Source organism: Equus quagga, chromosome 19 (assembly GCF_021613505.1).
Source record: "Equus quagga isolate Etosha38 chromosome 19, UCLA_HA_Equagga_1.0, whole genome shotgun sequence".
In the NCBI taxonomy this organism is placed as follows: domain Eukaryota; kingdom Metazoa; phylum Chordata; class Mammalia; order Perissodactyla; family Equidae; genus Equus; species Equus quagga.
In genome coordinates, this window is record NC_060285.1 from 9,789,399 (window position 1) to 9,809,570 (window position 20,172).

The following is a 20,172-nucleotide window of genomic DNA, read 5'->3' on the forward strand; positions in this document are numbered from 1 at the left end:
GCCGGGGCCAGCCTGCGGGGCCTCACCTGGAAGATGACGATCCAGGCATAGCCGATGTTGTCAAAGTTGATGGCGCCCTTGTGGGGGTTGGCGCTGCCCGTGCGGCACACGTTGTAGTAGCGGTTCCAGTTGACGCAGAGCCCGCTGGCATTGAGGTCCTGCCGCCCCGCCCCAAAGTCGTAGACGTCGTCCTTGGACAGGCAGCACTCGCGGCCCTGCTCCTTGAGCGGGGGAATCTCGTGGCAGCCCATGATGCCATTGTCCCCAGACAGCGAGCAGATGAAGGGCATCTCATCATCCTCCTCTGGCTGGTAGTAGGGGGGCAGGGCCACATCCCCTTGTCTGTCCACGGGTGATGGTGTGCAAAGGAGGAGAAAGGGACAGTCACCGCCAGGAGGAGCAGGGAGGGGAGAAGCCAATGCAGCATGATGAGTTGGCCCAAGAGGCCCTGTCACTGCCTCCGGACCTTTGCACATGCTGTTTCCCCTGCCTGGGACACCTTTCCCGACCTCCGCCATGGTCATAAAAACTCCCACTGACCCACTGTGGTCAGTTCCAGGGTACCCCCCTCTGGGGAGCCTTCCCTGAGGGAGCCTCTCCAGGATCAAGCAGGGCCAGTCCTGGGCTCCTGTGGCCAGACTGTGCGCTGCACACACCCCATTACCACTCCCGGCGCATGTGGAACCAATGCCCCTGGAGGTGGGAGCTCTTTCAGGGCAAGAACTGGGTCTCCACATCTCTACTCCCTGTACGCTGTTTGCTGGTGCAGGGCAGCTGCTCGATACACAAATGCTGCATTTACTGACCCGACAGACAAGGGTGAGATCCTCTGCCTGCCCCACCCCTTCCCATCTCTGTGATCTGGGGCTGGTCACTCCCCTTCTCTGGACCTTGATTTCCTCATCTGTAACAGGGAGATGACAATCCCTGCCCTGCCCACAATGGAACCTGGCCAGATGGTTCTAGGATGATCTGGATGAGAGGATAGTCGAGACAATTTTTTAAAAGAAGACCAATGAGTGGAACCCAGCCCTAGAAGAGAGCAAAATATTCTACAGCTACCATTATTAACACAGTGTGGTATCGTAACAGGAACAGAAAGACCCGTGGGACATCACAGAGCACAAACCCAGGTATAAAAGAGAATTATATTAGCATATAATAGAGATGCCTTTTCAGAACCATGGGGAATGGAAGGACCAGACAATAAGTGGTGTTGGGACAACTGCTATCCATTTGGAAAATAATAAAGATAGATCCCTACCTCACACCATATACAAAAGTAAACTTGCAGACTTGGTATCAAAAGTCTTTACCAAAAAAATGTAAATTTCTCATTATTGCTTATATCAACTGTACATTGAAAGTAATATTTTGGCTACATTAGGTCAAGCAAAATATATTATAAAATTAAAAATAACAAACTTCTGGTGGATTAAAAAGCATAAATGCAACAAACATAACCACAAAAATATTATAAGAAAATATGGAATATTTTTGTTAACTCAGGATAGGTAAGGCCTTCCTGGATAAGACACACAAAATCCAAATTCTTAAAGGAAAAGGTCGACAAGATTGACTATGTACAAATGTAAAATTTCTGTGAGACAAAAGATAGCACACAAAGTAAAAAGACAAGCAACAAATTGGGGTAAAGCAAAATGTAGGCAAACTTTTTCTGTAAAGGGCCAGATAGAAAAATATTTTTTTTGCAGACCACATGGTCTCTGCCAATTACTCAACTCCGCCATTGTCACCTGAAAATAGTCAAAAGAAACAGGTCAACAAGTGGGCAGGACGATGTTCCCATGAATCTTTATTTACAAAAACAGACCAGAGTTTGCCATCCCCAGGATAAAGTATTTGCAATACATCAGGCAGATAAAAGATAACTGTCTAAATCATAATAAAACCTTCTATAACTCAGTAAGGAAAAGAACCAACTAGGAAAAAAAGGACAAAAGATAAGAACAGAAAATTCACAGAAGAAATTAAAATGGCCAATATATCAGAAGAGACGCTCACCTCACTAGTAACAGGAAAATGCAAACAAAAATAAGAACGAGATCATTTTACATCCATCCACATGGCAAACACTTCAGGGTTAATAATACTGAGTGTGGAAAAGGGTGTGCAAACAGACACGCTCATATGCTGTTGGTGGGAGTGTAATTGGTACAACCTTTCCAGAGGGCAATTTGGCAACACCTGTCAACAATTAACAAGTATACATCCAAGGCAAAAGCATCCGGTCCCCTGACGTACAAAGGCACCGCTGAAATTCACAGGGGACAGGCGGGACTTCTCAGTCGATGGTGCTGTGACAACTGAACAGCCACATAAAAAGTGAACCTTGACCCCAACCACATACCATACACAAAATCACTGGAGATGGAATGTAGACCCACACGTGAAAGATGAACCAAAAATCTTCTAAGAGAAAACACTGGAGAATATTGTCATGACCTTGGGTTAGGAAAAGAGTTCTTAAACTGGACACAAAAAGCAATACTGGAAAAATGATGGATAATCCGGACTTCATTACAACTAAGAGCTTCTGCGCATCAAATGACACCATTAAGAGAGCAAAAATGGAAAACTCAGACTGGAATAAAATGTCTGGAACATAAATATCTATCCACCAAAGGACTCGAACCCAGAATACAAAGAACTACTATAAACCGATAAGAAAAAAAAGACAACCCAATTTAAAAGTAAAAGACCATAACAGACCCTTTATAAGAGGACCTACAAATGGCTGATAAACACATGAAAAGGTGTTTATCACCAGTAGCCATCAGGGAAATACAAACCAAAGCCACAGTAAGATACCACTACACTCTGACCAGAACAGTTACAATGGAAAGGACTAGCAATACCAAAGGTCGCCAGGGAAGTGGGGCCACTGGAACTCTCAGACTTTGCTAGTCCACCTCGAACGCACCCATTTTGGAAAACGGTTTGGCAAAATCTACTCAAGTTAAACATAGGCACACCCCCAACCCAGCAGTTCCACTCCGGGGTATTCACCCAGAAGGAGGGATGGTTACATCCACCCAAAGGGACGGACAAGAATCCTCGTGAGTCATAAGAGCCAAAAAACCAGAAACAGGCCAAATCAACAGAAGAACAGAAAAATCAGAAGTGCGTATTTGCTCAATGGAATGCTCACAGCGAGGAAAAAGAAGGAACTGCGAACACGGCCCAAGAAGCAGACACAAAAGGTAACACCCTATAGGATTCCATTCAAAGAAACCTCAAAAATAGGCAAAATAGACCTATGGGGATAGAGGTCAGAATAGTGGCTACTTTGGGATGAGGGGGATAGCATCTGGGAAGGGGCAGGAGGGACCCCTCCTGGGCACTGTAAGTTTCTCTGGGTAGACTTACATCGGTGGACACCCAGTTAAAACTTCCTTATGCTGTGCACTTAACAGCTGTGCCCGCTACTGAATGTAATTTATATCTTAAAAAAAAGTACATACACTTTGACTAGTAATTGTGAGTCTAGCCATTGATCACACGTGTATACAAAGATCACACACATACACAATGTGCCCTGCAGCCCTGTATGTAAGAGCAAAACCTTGGAAACCATGCAAGGTCCATCAGCAGGGGCTGGCTAGATGAACTGTGGTTCACCTGTGGAATAAGAAACAGTGGTGTGAAAACACGCTCAAGACACATTGCCAAAGTAATTTGCATTTTCAAAACCTGTCTCGAGGTCAGCCCCCGTGGCCTAGTGGTTAAGTTCAACACGCTCCACCTCCGTGGCCCAGATTCAGTTCCCAGGCATGGACCTACACCACTCGTCTGTCAGTGGCCATGCTGTGGTGGGGGCTCACATACACAAAGAAGAAGACTGGCAGCAGATGTTAGCTCAGCGCAAATCTTCCTCAGCAAAAAGAAAAATAAAATAAATAAAATAAACCTGCCTGGGGTGTAAACGGTTGTGCGTGTGCATGTAATTTATGCTTAGACAGAATCTGGAGGAAGCGACCAGACTCTCTGCAGAGGACACCAGACCTGGGCTCAGGTGCCTGGGCCTGCCACCTCCTAGCTAGGCAAAACTGTCCTGATTCTGTGCTCATCAAGGACCCTCAAACCCATCACTTTGTGTGTCCCCAGGGGCTTATGCGCCCCAAGGGATGCTCTGAGCATACTCCCTGGGGGCAGCCGCAGCAGGCTCTGGAGCTAGGGAATGCAGTTTTAATTCTAGCTCTGACTTTGCCAGAATTGCCCTGGAGCAAGATTCTCCTCTCTTAGCCTCAGTTTCCTGGTCTCCACATGCGGTCAAAAGTTAAGCATCACCTCCACATCTGTCACGCAGGAGTGCTCCATCATCGCCAACCACGTAAATAAACTGGCCTAGAGACATGCAACAACCGAGTAAATAAACTCACAAGGGGGGTGATTTCAGACAGAGATAGCGCCGAGAAGAAAATGAGGCAGGATAATTCAAGAGAGTGTCTAGGAGAGAGGGGTGGTGAAGGCAGGCCTCCAGGAGGAGGTGACGTTGGGGCTGAGCTGGGATGAGAAGGGGGCAGCCACGGTATGGCCTAGGGTAAGATCCGTGTGGGACAGAGCGGCCTGGGTGTGTCCTGAACCCTCAAAGCTGAGAGCTCAGACCTGCACATCTCCATCTTGAAGGCCAGACCAGGAGAAGTCAGTGCCCCGCCTCCTGCTGTCCCAGGCCCTGCCTCAGGGCCCCACTCTTCTGAATGATTGACACAAGAGCAGGGCCCCCTCCCCCGACAGGGTCCTTACCCACAAGGGTGCCCCTTCTCTGGTCTCCCAGGTACTCCCTGTGCCCCCACAGCGATGGGCACGTGAGCCAGTCCCCTCCCCAACCTTCACCCGGCTCTCTGGGTTAGCTTCATCTCCACAACTGACAGTGAGGCTGTGAGGGAGGAAGGTCAGCCCACCCCTGGCCAGTGTCCTCACACTGCCTGCAGTCGCCCTCGGTCCATGAAAGTCACTCAGTGGAGGCATCTGTGACCAGCTCCCGGCCTGGGTGCTCCCCAGGTGCAGGAATTCCATCTTCCGCTGCGTCCTCAGCCCTGAGCACCAGCTCGGCAAGAGCCGCCACTGGGGGCGTTTGTCCAGTGAGAGGACGAGTGGCACGCTTTCCTGTGTCTGTCCCCCACACCTGGCACGGCGTGGCAGTGCACTAATGCAAATTAAACTGGAAGTACCCTCACATCCAAACACACAGGTGTCTGTGTGCACACTCAGGGACGCCACCTGTCCCCCACTGCTGAGATTCCACAGAAGTCAAATTTCTCAGACGACTCGACCCAGCTCCTCCAAGAGCCAAAGCTTGACTTCTGCTCAGACACCTTTTGACAGTCATCTCTCTGGGAAGGAGCCCAACCCCCTGCCTTCAGACACAAGTGGGCCGAATGCGAGTCCTTGATGACTCAGAGTCACTAAGAGGAGCGTCTGTGCTGTAATTAGAGAGCCAGGCTGGGTCTGCTTTTGAGGTTTTCTGCCCTCTTTTTCCCTGTTGGCATCACTCCTGCTTGAGTCTTCACTGCCCTTTCCCCTCCCATCTGACCTTCTAGCTCGCTGCTTCCACTCTGTTGCCCCCGACTCGAAGTTACCAAGTAAGTTAGACTGGCGTGTTAACGAAGAGTCACCAGGAGCTCAGTTAGCATCTAAGGCCCTAGTTCAGACTGGGGCTTGGTGACACCAACGTTGAGAGCTCAGAGGCCCTTGTGCTCGTTTTACCGTCCAGCCACTCATGGTAAACCCACTGCCAGCTTCCCGGAGCACACCCATCCCTTGATCTCTCTGTACCCCTGGGAATAAGGACTGTGACCAGGTGCTGAACCCAGTCCTAAAGTATTCAGCAGCGCTGCTGCCCCAGGGAAAGCGGGCGGCGGCCACCCGGCTGGCGGGGCTGCACTCACATGGTGAAGTTCTCCTCCAGGAAGCAGCGGTTGCGCAGTAAGCCGGCCCAGAGCTGCACGCCGATGATGCCAAAGATGAAGAAGACAAAGAAGCAGAGGAGGAGGACGTTCCCCAGCATGGGCAGCGTGTCCAGGAGCAGGTTCACCAGGATCCGCATACCTGGGAGCGGGGAAGGGCGGAAGGACTCTCAGAGAGGACAGAGGGAGAGCGGGGTCAGAGAAACAGAGCGGGGGTGGGGGGGAAAGGTGGGGGCAAGCAGGCAGGGGCTCCCTACTGCTCCCAGCCTGCTCAGTGGCCACCAGATAGACCTTCTCCGTGACATCTGCCCCTCCACCCAGAGGCCATGGAAACGGCGCTGGGCCCCACCACACTTCCGCTAGACTGTGGATGAATAAGCAGGTCTTTATGGAGCCAAGTGTTCTTCTGGGTAATCCACCAACATGATCTCCTTCAGTCCTCATGACGACTCTGTGAGGTTGGTAATATCATCCTTATTTTATTGAAGAGGCAACTGGAGGTTCAGAGAACCAAAGCTACTTGCCCAAGGTCACACAGCCAGGAAGCAGCACAGTCTGGATTTAAACCAGGTGTCCTGACACCAAGTCTAGAACCGCTTCCACAACCCCCAAGTACCCACAGGCCTGGGACCAAGGCTGGCGTATCTCACTATGCCCAGCATCCACCCAGGATGGGCACAGTAGGTGCCTAATGAATGTGTCCTGATGCCCTTCATCTCCGGGGCAGTCACCGGTCCCCTGAGCACGCCAGGACACACCAGGACCACCCAGAACCACCCTGCTGACCCATCCCACTGCATGACGAAACCACGCAGAGCTCTCAGAGCCACCTGCAGAAGAGCCATGGCCAGCGAGGGACGCAGATCTGGCCCCATGTCAGGGCTTCTTCCTTCCTGAGAAATAGCTGCAATGAACCAGCTTTTCACCAGAAGGGAAAAGAGGAGAAAATAGGCAAAGGGGATGGAAACAAGAGTCCCCAGGGAGGGTGCCAGGGGACTTGGGAGGCCTCAGACAGGCATCAGAAGGGACGCAGAAAGGGTTAGCCACAACCTGGAGGGGTGGCATCCTCAAACCAGGCAGTAGGGAGACAAAGCCTGTGATTTAGAGAGATCCGGGTTCAAATCCTGCCCTGCCGGCCTGGGGGACCTTGAGCCAGTTCCTTTCCCTCTTGGAGGATGAAGACCTTCAGCAAAGGACCCAAGAAGACAGCAGCCACCTGGCGATGGTTTCCCGGCTCAAGGGCCACACCCAACTCTGAGCAAACCCTGGGGCTCCCACCCCAGAGAGAAAACGGAGAATGGGCTCAGCTTCCAGCCCCACCCTACACACTTCCATCCTTCACATCTGTCTCCCCATTCTTCCCCTCGGCCCTCCTGCCCTGGGCTGGCCATCCACACCCTCCATGCCCTCTCTCTGTCCACAGGCTCAGTCCCCCACCCCCTGCCCCACCTGTGAAACTGACCCGCTCTCCCAAGTCTGGGGGATGTCACCCACCATCATGGCTTCAGTGACTGTCTGTAGGTCACCCGCTCCCTCCTGACTCCACACATGGAGATCCTGCCCCCATCACTGGAGAAGCCACAGGAGTACAAGCCCCAGGCAGGTGGGTCACTCACCTCTGTGGTTTTGCCTAGACACCTTTCCCAGTCTTAGGAAGACAGCACCACTCCCCACTCCAGTCCCGACCTTTGAGTGGGGTGATATGGAGATCACATGATTGAGGCCTGGTCAATCAGCATATTCTGTTCCCCTAGCCCCAGCGATTGGTCCAGGATGGGCATGTGACCCCAGCCAGGACCAATGAGAGTCAGCCCTGAGACTTTTGCTGGAACTAAAGGGAAAAAATGCTCTCTTTCTGCAGAGGCTGTGAGCCAGGAGGAGTGAGTCTGGAGCTGCTGGGGCCATCTCGCCAGGGAGGGCAGCCTGAGGCTGAAGCCAGCCCAGGGACAACAGATCCCAGGACAGAAAGGGGGATTCCTGACAACGCCACTCTCTAGAATACAAATCTTGGCACACCATTATTGCACGTGGAAATCTCTGGGGTCCCATCACCTACGGAAGCCGGGGTTTGTGTACCCCCGGTAGGGAGGGAGGTCCCCAAACCTTATGAAATTGCTGTAAAATATGCAGGTATGAGCCCATGAATTTTTCTGGGGAGAAGGTCCACACAAGTGTCTGTGGCCCCAAAGAGGGTCAAGAACTGGTAGGTCATTTGGGTGCATGCCCCACAAGATCCAGAGAGGGCCAACCCTGCCTGCCTATCTAGCTTCAGCCATATTTCTCTATCTCTCTCTCCCTCTCTCACCATTTGCGCCCTATGCCTAACAACACCAGACTGCTTGAGGTTCTGTAAACATACCATGGGTTTCACCCCTCCATGCCTTTACTCATGCTGTTCTCTTTCTGGAACATCCTTCCATCTCTCTTGTGCCTGGCAAACCCTTATTCAGCCACCACAGTCCAGCCGAAGCTCTACTTTCTCTGTGCAGCCTTCCCATATCCTTTCTCACTCCATCCCAGGTAGAGCTCCTCCCTCTCTCTTCTGCTCTGGGCAATCTCAGCACCTCTGACCTAGCATAGGCTGCATAAACAGTTGCGCAGGTTGCATACTCTACAACCTTGGAGGCCGCATTCACATCAACATCTAGTCTTCTTCTAGCCTTAGTGTATACTTATCTCCTTCCCCTCCTGTCACTTCCACTGGGCTGTAAGCTCCTGGGGGCACGGCTTGTCTGAATCAGCGTTCCCAGAACCCAGCAGGTCCTGGCGCAGAACAGAGGCTCAGCCAACATTTGTTGAATAACCGCTCATGAATGAATGATGTGATAAGTCATGGAGAGAGAGTGGAAGACTGGAGAGGGGAGGATAGAACGATGGTGACAAGGAGATCAGTGGCTCTGTCCAGATTTTTATTTATTCCAAAGGTCATGCTGAGGTGGTTATTAACAAAGGTAATTATTTGGGATTTGCATCACGGGCCCTGTGTGGAGTGATTTCCAACCAATAATTAATGCCCACCCCATCCTCCCACCCCACAAAACTAGGTCAGCCTCCTCTCAGGGAAGGAGTGGGGCTCCTTGCAGGCTGCTGCCTCCACTTCAGAGCAAGAGGCCAGGCTGAGTGAGGGCTCCATACTCCACCTCCCCACGCCAGCTCCCCAGCAGGGAGCCAGGGGGCGTGCAGAGGAGGGACGCAAGAAGATAGAGCAACCTTGAAGCCATCCGAATGTTCAGCAAGTCAGCTGCAGACCTTTCTGGGGCCCCATCGTTCATTCATTCATCAAAACTTAAAATACTGCTGCGCGCCAGGTACAGTGCTGGGCACGTGGGAAATCCAAAGATGAACAAGTACCATTTTTCACCCCTCAGAGCTTGCAGTCTAGCAGAGGGGGACAGGCAACCACTGCATTAGGAAAAAGGACCATGCCTGGGGAGTGGGGGCAGCTTCCGGCACATTCCTGGAGGGGCTGACTTGAGCTGGGTCCCGCAGGATGACAGGAGCTTGTGGCAAAGGCACACAGGTGGGACCACGCAGAGAGGGCATCGAGGCTGTGCTGGGGGGTGGGGGTGGCGTCTAAAGGGTGTGGGGCTCTGTGCTAGGTGACTGGTCAGGGAGGGTCAGCCTTTGATGGGCTCTGGGCAATCCTGGAGGCCGGGACAGGGGCGAGAGGCAAGCACAGAGGGCTGGGCAGCAGCTGCGAGAACGGGGTGGATCAGAAAGGTCTGGAGGAGACAGTCAGCACAACCCCAGCCTGGCTGCTCCGTGGCTGCTCCCCGGGGCCCAGCCTTTGTTGCTCAATTAATTACATTCCCATGTTCGCCAGGATATTGAGATTCTGAAAGGCTCCTGAAAACCTGCCGGCTGCTCCCTCTTCCTCTCCCGCCTCCCTCCCTCCCCCGCTGGGGCCCAGCTCACGTCTCAGCCCTCCCTCGGGCCCAGGCAGTCCCAGGGCCCCAGAGCCGAGGCATAATTAGCTAATTAGGGACTCAGAACAAGTTCATTGCTTCTGTGCCAGGGAAAAGGGGCCGTGGGGTTAGGGAGCCAGGGAGGACCCCGCGAGACCCCAGCTAATCCTCCTGTTATGCCCACGGTCAAGAAATTAGCCAAAGCAAGTCAGACGCTTCCACTCTGCCCTCAGTTCCCCTGGCCCAGGGCACAAGAGAGAAACCGAAAGACAGAGAGAGAAAGAAAGTAAAAGAGAGAGAGACAGAGAAAAATGTAGACAGAGAGACAGAGACAGAGAGAGAGAGACAGAGAGACAGAGACAGAGAGAGAGACAGAGAGACAGAGACAGAGAGAGAGACAGAGACAGAGAGAGAGAGACAGAGAGAGAGAGTGACTTCAAGACCTGCCACCATCTGCCTCCGACCATCCTTGCTGCTCGTCCTCTCTCCACACCTTCCCCCAGACAAACTCTCCTCCTCCAGGCAGTCTTCTCTGATTCTCGCCCCCAGTTAGTCATGAAGCCCTCCCGCCTCTGATTCCTCCATGGCTCTCCCTCGCCCTCTCTCAGGACGAGCTTGCCTAGTTCTCCTCTCTTGGTGTGACTTTCCTGGCCTTCGGCCTGGGATGGGCCAGGCAGGCTTGATGGGGACAGGCTGCAGGCGACCCATGAGCATGGCTGAGAGCCCTGCTTTCCCAGCCCAGAAGGGAGAGGACCCCAGGACGCCAACGCAGCCCCTACCCTGGTGAGCACCCAGAGCACCAACCCTGGATAGGGAATCTGGGTCCCAGTCCTGGCTGGGCAGCCTGGAGGCAGAGCTTGCCCTCTCTGGACCCCAGTGGCCTCATTTACAGAAGAGGACAGTGGTTCCTGGCCAGCCAGCCTCTCAGGAATACCACAGACCCAGGACACTGCAGAGGGGCAGCCCCCGAAGTCAGAAGCCCCTAGCAACCCATCCACTGGCACAGGGCACGTGCACATCCCTATCTCCCCCACCCCCACTGACACGCCCCCACAGTCTGGCCCCAGCCTATCTCCCCAGCCTCACCTCCCTCTGTCTGCCATGCATGCCTGAACCTGCTGCTCCAGCCAGACTGGCAGATGCCCACAGCATCCCCTCTCCCCACCCTTGCACCCACTCTGCCCCCCTGACAGTGCCCTCCCCCGCCCTGTGCCATGGGATTCCTGTCCTTGCTCCTGTGCCACCGGGGCAATGCCGGGTCCACTTCCCAAGGCAGGAGAGGTCCACACTTTTGTGACCCAGCCAGATCCACCCACTCCCAGTTCCTGGAAAGCCCAGCCTCTGGGTCACCTCCCAGCCCTCACACACGCTCAGAAGGCCATCGCTCCTCTTTTTTTAGCTCTCAGCTGAGCGGTCACTCTTTTGGGCCGAACAGGGCTGATGCCCCTGCAGTGAGCTGCCACAGCCCATCCTCCCTCTGTCACGGGACTCATTACCCAGTCGGCCTTCATCAGTTCATGGCTCTGCCCCCGGGAACCGGGAGTGGCCCGAGGGCAAGGCCCAGGCGGGGTGCTCTGCGTCCTGCAACGCAGCCCAGGGCCTGGCCCCGAGCGGCCCCTCAGAGGTCAGCAGCTTGAACGAGTGAAAGAGTGATGGCTGGATGGCTGGATGGATCCACTTGACAAATACGTAGTGAGACCGTCTATGTGCGGGGCACCATTCTAGGCTCTGGGGATATAGCTCGGTTGAAAAAAAGTGACCTCCTAGGTCGGGGTAGGGAGAAACAGACAGAGAACAGCAAACGTAATAAATAAGCACATTTCCCCGTTTGTTGGGTAAGTGCTTGAAAACAAAAAGTAGAACGGGGCGGGAGGGGGGCGGGCAGGGCACCAGGCTGGGCCGGGGTCAGGTGGGTACAAAATGGGGGCTGGGAAAGGCTCCCTGGCAAGACGACATAGAGCAGAGACTCAGAGGGGGTGAGGGAGCCAGCTGGGTGCACCTCCGGGGACGAGCTCCCCAGGCAGAGGGAAGAGCAGGGCACGACTGAGGTGGGGGCGAGCTGGGCACAGGCAGGAACAGGCAGGAGGCCGGCGTGGCTGGAGGGGAGCGAGCGAGGGGTCAGGTCAGGGTGGGGAGTCTGGGTTCTACTGCACCAAGTGTCACAGGCAGAAGGAGCGTGGTCTGAGGAAGGCTTGAGGGGATGGCCCCGGCGCTGGAGGGGAGGGACTGCGGTGGGCCAGGGCACAAGAGGAGACCCCATGGGAGACCCAGCCTGCGCCATGGTGTACAAAGGCCCGGTGGGACGTGCACATGCACCTCTGGAAAGGGGACCTGGCCTACAGGCTCCATGGCCAGGAGCGTGACAGTGGCCACATGGTGGCTGCCTCCTGAGGGCAGCCCCTGCCTTCCCCTGGGACAGAAGTGGGCAGCGCCGAGAGCGGGGCCCAGGGGAGATGTGGCCCCACCTGTGCCCTCCCTGTTGAGGTTGCCCAGGCCAGATGCGGGGCTTCCTCTGACCCTCCAGGCGGGGACTGGGCCTTCCGTCCTTCTGCCCCTCTCCAGCCCGCCCAGCCGGCCATCGCTCACCGGCCATCACGATAATGCACATCTGGCCAGGTCCAGATGATGACGGTCGTGGAGGTGGGGGACGCGGCTGGATTCCGGAGATGCTTGGAAGGTAGAGCCCACAGATGGAATGTGGGGTGTGGGAGGAAGAGAGGAGCCAGGCCTCTCCGGGATTCGGGGCCGGAGGCCTGGTCGTGGAGACGCCATCAACAGAGACGGGGCTCCGTTTGATCGTGTGGTGTTTGGGGTGCCTGGTGTACATGCGTGTGAAGTCGTTTCCTGAGAACTCGGGGTCTGGGTTTAGGAGAGAGGAATGTGACCTGAACTATCATGTGGCCTCAGGGCAGAGGCAGTCTCTAGGTGGCATTTAAAGTCAGAGGACAGTGGGCAAACTGATGGAGCCCCACGACCTCTTCAGCACTTTTCACTGGGGTCACCCGGACCAGATCCTCTGTTCTGAGGGGAGCTAGACAGCATTCTGGCAGTGGGCCCTTGGTGGCAGTAGGGGACCTGGGAGGAGATGGGGTGCACTTCCTGACAGGCGTCTCCCCAGGAGGTCCCGCTCCCTGCAGACAGGAGCTGTCGGCCTGGATTAGTGCAGCCACACGGCCAGGCCAGCTCAAGTAGAAACAGCCCGACTCATGCCAGCCTCTGCCCCAGGCACAGCCTGCAACCAGAACAGGGAGAGCCGGGCCGAGGGCAAAGGGGGCTGAGGTTGTGGCTGGCCACGGGGCTCACCTCTCTCTCTCTGGTCTGGCCAGGTCAGCGGAGGGCGCTGAGCAACCAGGAGAGGCCGTCTGCTGCTCCTGCCACTGCCAGCACCAACTAATGAGGGGCCCAGCAGGCGCTGGGCGGCCGGGCCAGGCAGCATATGGCCGGGCTGCCGAGGACACAGCTGCTGGCCCTGGCCCAGCCGGGGAGGGGTCTGTGGGCTGCTGAGGGGCTTCAGTGCCCACTCCTGACATAGGAAACAAACCCCAGCCCAAGAGTTTGTGCCCCTGCACCCTCCAGGCCAGGAGAGGCCTTGGGTTCCTCCCCACAGCTGTCGGTGCCTGTGCCCCAGAGGGTGGGCCTGGCCCCTGTCTCAGCAAAGGTCCCTGCAACCGCTGTGGCCCAAAGAACTCCTACTCATTCTTCAAACATCCTGTCCCCTCCTCTCTGAAGGGCATCCCCTCGGCCCCACTGACTCCATCAGAGCACGTGTCCCCCTGGCCCATAGCTCCTGGCTCCAGTGTCTGCCTGCAGAGAAGCGGCTGTGTCTGAATCTTCTCCGTGACCCCGCATCTGACCCAAGCTCTGGCCCAGCGGCCTCTCAGTGGATGTTTCATTGGATACATGAATGAATGAATGAATGCAGAGTGGCCTACTCCCTTGATCTGGTGTCCGGTCCAGGAATCGCTCCTTCCTAATTTGCAGAGTAGAACTTGACCCCGGTTGGGGGGGTGAAGGGGCTGCCTTCATTCTGCCCCACCCCCTGAGCACTTCCCCATCCACATTCCTGGCTGCTGTTTCCTGTCCCCAAGTCAGGTTCTCACCAGATGTTCGGCCAGATGTTCTCCCATCCCACTCCCATCTCTTCCGAAAGGGCAGCAGCCTGGGGAAATCGGGCCTCCACTCCACCCTCCTCCTCTCTCCCCAGGCCCTCCTCCCTGCCCTTCCTCATGGGGGCTGCCAGGCCTTTCTCTCCAGGGCAGCTTGGGGGCCCCTTGTGGGTGACAAGGACAGACAGCCTGAAGTCTAAAGTGTGGCCTGGGGTCACAGCCTCTTCCAGTTGCATCCCAAGCCCCAGGAAAACCCCCACTCTAAGTGAAAACCCTGAGATTTCACGCAAGCCCTGTTCAGGGTGAGTCTGCCAACCCCCACAGCCAACACGTGCCCCTGAGGTCCTTCCAAGAAGGAATCCTGGGGCCTCCCTCGTCCGTCCTCAGCACGGAAGGCCTGACCACGACCCGGCTGGGCGCGGACCTGGGCAGAAAGGGCCAGAGAGGCCTGGGGTGCAAGAAGCGGATGCCGTGTCTCCAAGACCAGATCGTTCTAAGATTTCTCATTCTGAAACCAAGGCCCTGAGCACCTTTGAAACCGGGAGCTGGGGTTCTGAGTCCTGATGGTTCTAAGATTCTCCGTGACTCTCAGCAAAGCCAATTCCAAGATCCCAAGAGCATGAGATTCCCACGCAATCAACGTGACATCAGCACCTCCACTGGGCACCTCCCAGGAGCAGGTGTCAGGTGGACATTTCACTGCCCCACAGTCTAGCAAAGGAGGGCTGGGACCCCACTTTATAGATGGGGAAACTGAGGCCCGAGAGGTGGAGCCACTGGCCAAGATGCCCGGCGGAAACAGAGGTCCAACCACGCTGGAGGCTGCCGTCCGGAATCCTGACACCGGGACCCTCCCTCTCTGGGGAAAGCGGGGATGGGGCAGCTTGCTGGCACCTGTCCCACACCTGGTGCTGCCGACTAACCCATGTGTGCCATCTCCATGGTGCACACAAGGGACCGAAGCAAGAGAAGCATCTTCCCCCAGGTCCTGCAGCTAATTAACACAGAACCAAGCTGTGAACTCTGGCAGGACGGCTCAGAGGCCATGCTCTACGCTAACCACTGCAACATCCTGCCTCCTGCCCTGACTCCTCCCTGTCAGGCTGCACAGGGTCCAGCACCATGAGAACTGCGTGCCCCGACAGTGAAGGCGTTCAGAGGTCTGGAGCACACCAAGCTGAAAAGGCTGTTGGGTGGGAGGAGAAGGGGCTTTGAGGGCACCCCTTCAGCCCGTGGGGCCTTTCTGCTTGGACCTTGGATGTGGACAGGGGCCTCTCCTGCAGGCAGGGCGGGTGAGGGGTCCCTACACACTAAAAGGAAAGGAAGAGGTCATGAAAAGGAGCAAAAAGCTCTGGCGTAGTGAAAGTCCAGGTTCCCAGCTCTGCCCTCAGCCAGCTGTGTGGCCTTGGGCAGGTTATCAACCTCTCCCTGCCTCAGTTTCCCCATCTGTAAAGTGGGCATCACAATGGTACCAACATCCCAGGGCTGTTAGGAAGATGGGATGACACAGCCCACGTAAAGCACCGTGACAGCTCGTCCTCAGCTCCTGATACATTTCAGCCATTTATCATTACAAGTCCCCAGAAGCTGTGGAAACCCCCTCCCGTCCACCCCCCTACACACAGTCCTCTGCCCACCACACTGCTCCCAGGATGGCTGCTCCTCCCCACCGCTGCACGTGCAGGGCCGTCTGCGCCGAACGCCCTCCCCACCCTCTGTGCATGTGGGAAGCGTGGTCTCCCCAAAGCAGCCTCTGCGAAGAAGTCCTGACGCCCCACCATCCATCCCCACCCTCCTTCACAACAACAGCCCCTGTGGACCAGTCACTGCACACGGGGCTCCCGGCTAAGCTCTTCACACACATTGTGGCACTGCATCCTTAGGAAACCGTATGGAAATTGGTATTATTAATGCCATCTTATTGTTGGAGAAATGAAGGCCCAGGGAGGAGCGTGGCCTGCCTGGGTCCCATGACGGGCTGGTAGAGGCCCTGGGACTAGAACCAGTGCCCATCGGTACGGAACAAGCCTCCAGTTGCTGGGCCTGCAGCTGGGGCCTGACCGCGGCCTCCCACAGCCCTGCCAGCTTGGCCTCCCGGGCACAGCCCTGCCTAGGAGCACGTGCGCTGCCTCCGCCCCAAGGCCCTGCACGGAGGTGGGCTCTGGCTAACCCAGGGATTGTGAGCTGGACGGGGTGCTGGGCCAGGCTCAGCATCCCCAGCAGCTGCCCCTGAGCTCCCTGGATCTCCCTCCCACCCCCTCCACAGCCTGGGCCATGGGATGTGTGGCCGGGGCAGGTGTGGGCCCGCAGCTCAGCCTCAGCCAGTTCAAGCTTTAGCGGTGACTGCCCTAGTTTCTTATTGGGGGAAAAAAGCACTTTTCATATTTAAATGGCTTGGCCAATGGGCTTAGGGAGGCACTGGAGCGGCTTCAGGGGGTGTGTAGGCCGAGTGAGGCTTGGAGTTGGCTGGTGCCAGGATAGGGCCCTTTTAGAGATCATCCAGCCTCTTCTTGCCAAGGCCCAGAAAGGGATAGTGACTTATGAAAGCTCACACAGCAAGGAAGCAGAACCCACCCTCCTGACTCGCAGTCTGGTGTTTCCTCCCTCCCTCCCCACCTTTCCCCTCCACGCGGTCCCCTCCCCTGATACCTCAGAGGTGGAGGGATACATATTATGGGATTCTGTAAGAGCACTATGACTCCCAGGTGCCCCATCCATGTGGACAAAGTCAAGAACCATCTAATCCAGTCCCTCCTGCTGCTTTGTGCAAGTAGGGAAACTGAGGCCCAGAGACACCGAGGGACTTCCCAGGTCGCACAGCAGGCTCCTCACAGAGCTGACAGCCAGAACTTGCATTCCATGAACTTGCACAACCCAACTGAGTCGTCCTGGTTGGTAGGGTGGAGGCGACGCAGCTGATCCTGTGCTTTTTAAACCGTAGGCAGCCACCCGGCTCTCCCCAGCTTTGCAATTAATAACCAGGATTTGACTTTGCCTGTTCCCAGCTCTCTAGCCTGCCGCCTAGTGGTCACATTGAAAGTTGCAGGCTATTGTTGAATGAGTCCCAGGCCAGAAAACGCTGGAAAGATAAATGGGAGGATTTGGCCTCTTTCAGGGAAACATCTACCAAAAAAGGAGGCAACTAAGCAAACCTCTCTAGGAGGCACTTCCGAGAGCCTGTGCTCCCCTCCATGCCCCTTCTTCCCTGGTGACTCCCGGTAGAGGCTGTGGCCCCTGGGAACAGGGCTGTCCCTCCTGGAAATGAGCCGCTGGACCCACGGACCTGCTCCAGCAGGTGAGGCTCCTGTTAACTGAGTTGCTCGTGAAAATGAATGTGTCTCCAGGTCCCTTTCCAGGGGCCACTGGGCGGTTTCTGAGTTGGAGGACCGGGGCACTGGTTATATTTCGGATCCCAAGGCCCAAGGGGACAGCTCCTCTGGCCCAGGCCCAGAGCGCTGAGCGGGAATCGGGAAATGGGCACTCCCGAACCCAAGCCCAGGCCTCCTGCCAGCGCCCATTGGCAGGAAGGAGGCCCCCCAAGGAAAGACCCCGACTCCTCTCGGGGCACCCAGCCTCCCACACTGGAGCCTCCACGAGCACAGGCGCATCCCTGGCCCTCTCCAGAGGGCGGCCAGGCGCCCAGGGCTGCGCGGGGCCCTCCCGAGCCAGCAGCTGCCTACTGAGCTCCTCGCGCAGCGCAGCGGGTCCAGGAGAGAGGGGGTGGGGGACACGGGCACATACCCTTCACGCGTGCACACACACCCCCATGCGTGCAAACACCCCACACGTGCACACACACCCCCATGCGTGCAAACACCCCACATGTACACACACCCCCATGCGTGCAAACACCCCACACGTACACACACGCCCCCATGCGTGCAAACACCCCACATGTGCACACACACCCCCATGCGTGCAAACACCCCACACGTGCACACACACCCCCATGCGTGCAAACACCCCACACGTGCACACACACCCCCATGCGTGCAAACACCCCACATGTGCACACACACCCCCATGCGTGCAAACACCCCACACGTACACACACCCCCATGCGTGCAAACACCCCATGCGTACACACACCCCACATGCACAGCCCACAAGTGCACGCACACCCTCACACGTGCACACACACCCCACGCGTGCACACACATGTACATGCACATGTTCTCCTGAGGGCACAGAGACCCTCGAACCCATAGGTACCAACACACGGATTTACAGAACCCCCACCCCCACCCCGAGAGAGGCCACATTCTGTGTGGCTGCCCTGTCCCCCTTCCTTTCTAAACCTTCTCAAATATCCCGTCACATGGCTGTTCCCACACTCATCAGATCCCAAGACCTTATGGAGGTTCAGAAAGCAGGATCGAGTACGAATGCCCAGGGGGGACCCGGGCACGCACACACATGCCCCTAGAAAGGGGACCCGGCCTGTGGGCTCCACGGCCAGGGATATGACAGTAGCCACACGGTGGCTGCCTCCTGAGGGCAGCCCTTGCCTTCCCCTGGGACAGAACCGGGGAGCAGCGAGAGTGGGCCCAGGGAGAGGTGGCCCCGCCTGTGCCCCTCCCCGTGAGGGTGCTTCCTCTGTGACCCTCTAGGCAGGGACTGGGCATTCTGTCCATCTGCCCCTCATCGGCCTGCCCAGCTGGCCATCACTCGCTGACGCCACCACAGCAGTCCTGTCCAGATTGCCCCACCGTCTCCTCGCTCCTGCCAGGCGTTTCCAACATATTCCCTCATCTGGTTAATGCCATGCCCTGCTGGGTCTCGACTCAGACATCGCCTCCCACCACCAGGCCCTCCCCCAGCCCCACGCACCCCCCTCTGCCTGGGCACCTCTCTGTCTGAGTACCCACAGCCCTGTGGCCCTGGCACAGGACAGCCGCTCTATACACTTGCCCAGTGTATCCACTTAACACGTTTATCAAGCACCTTCAACATACCAGGCACAGTCCTGGGTGCTGAGTGAATGCAGCCCACCGTGTGGCCAGGTTCCCAGGGAAGGGTCGGGGCATAGGGGAGAAGAACACACACTGCTGGGGAACACGTGCTGGTTAGAAACTCAGGCTCCGGTTTAGTCCTGCCATTGACCTGCTGTGTGACCTTGGGCTAGTCGTGGCCCTCTCTGAGCCTCATTGTCCTCATTTGCTAAACAGGGTAGAGATGGTTTTGAACTAGGTGATGTTAAAGGGGTCTTCCAGGATGGGTGGGGGGTGGGAAGAATAGGGAGAAGCTGGCACCTAGGATGTCCCTTCCTTTCTCTCAAGGGAGTCTCCCCGGGGCAGTGGGGGGTGGGTGTGTGGGGGGGTACAGCTGAGCTGCTCCTCCCCCTTCCCCACAGTTTAGGTCCTCACCACTCCCCACCTCCAGCCCCCTCCCTCAGGACCCTGACAGCAGCTCAGGGCCCCCTGAGTTTCCCATCACGTCAACGTTCATGTGTGGGGAGGTGACCCTGTACGTGTGACCTGGAACCCAGGACCCCCAGCACCCCTCCACACCTTGCCCAACCTGAGCCAGCCTGCCCCTCCGGGAATGAAGTAGGAATCAGGCCACCTCCAGGCTCAGCCAGTGCTGGCCACCCTCCTGCTCACTTGCTCCACAGATATCCCAGAGTGTGGCCTCCACGACCCCACCAGGCCTGCCCAGGCTGACCGACACCCTGCGAGCGAGCACAGAGTCAGGCTGGCCCCACAGGTCACTCATAGCAACCGGGCTGCAGAGAGGCTGGCTGGATGGGGCAGGTGACAGGGCCCCCAAGGCCCCAGAGCTGGGAATTAAGGGAGTGGAGACAGCACGGACCATGGAGGAGGAAGAGGTACCAGGAGATCTCCCCTCTTTGGCAGATGGGGAAACTGAGGTTCAGGCAGGGAAAAGCAACAAGGACTCAGTCAGAGCCAGGGAAAGAGCTGAGCTTAGGAGAGACAGAACTCCCCTCAGATCCCTGCCCTGCCACTGAATTGCCGTGTGACCTTGTGCAAGCTACTTAACCTCTCTGAGCCTCACACAGCTTGTTGAGAGGATGAAATCAGCCATCAGTATGTCAAGTGCCCAGCACACAGGAGGTGGGTAGATGCTCATAGAAATTCCGGTCCTTGCCCAAGAGGACTGGAACCCTAGGCAGGCAAAGCCGTCCCCACATCCTCCCCTGGACTCCCACCCCATTCCTAACACAGGGCAGTGGGAAGAGCACTGTGTGAGGAGTCAGGAGGACGCTTGGGC

General features: G+C 56.4%; 1 protein-coding gene across 1 annotated transcript in view; it reads right to left on the reverse strand.

Moving 5' to 3' along the window:
* The window catches only part of CACNA1I (calcium voltage-gated channel subunit alpha1 I), a 103,573-nt gene that overhangs the window by 45,008 nt on the left and 38,393 nt on the right, over positions 1-20,172 (reverse strand). Inside the window, exons 5-6 of the mRNA XM_046646699.1 lie at positions 5,913-6,072; positions 27-342 (exon numbers count right to left, since the gene is read on the reverse strand). Coding sequence (XP_046502655.1) covers positions 27-342; positions 5,913-6,072 — 476 coding nt within the window. The remainder of the gene's footprint in view (positions 1-26; positions 343-5,912; positions 6,073-20,172) is intronic.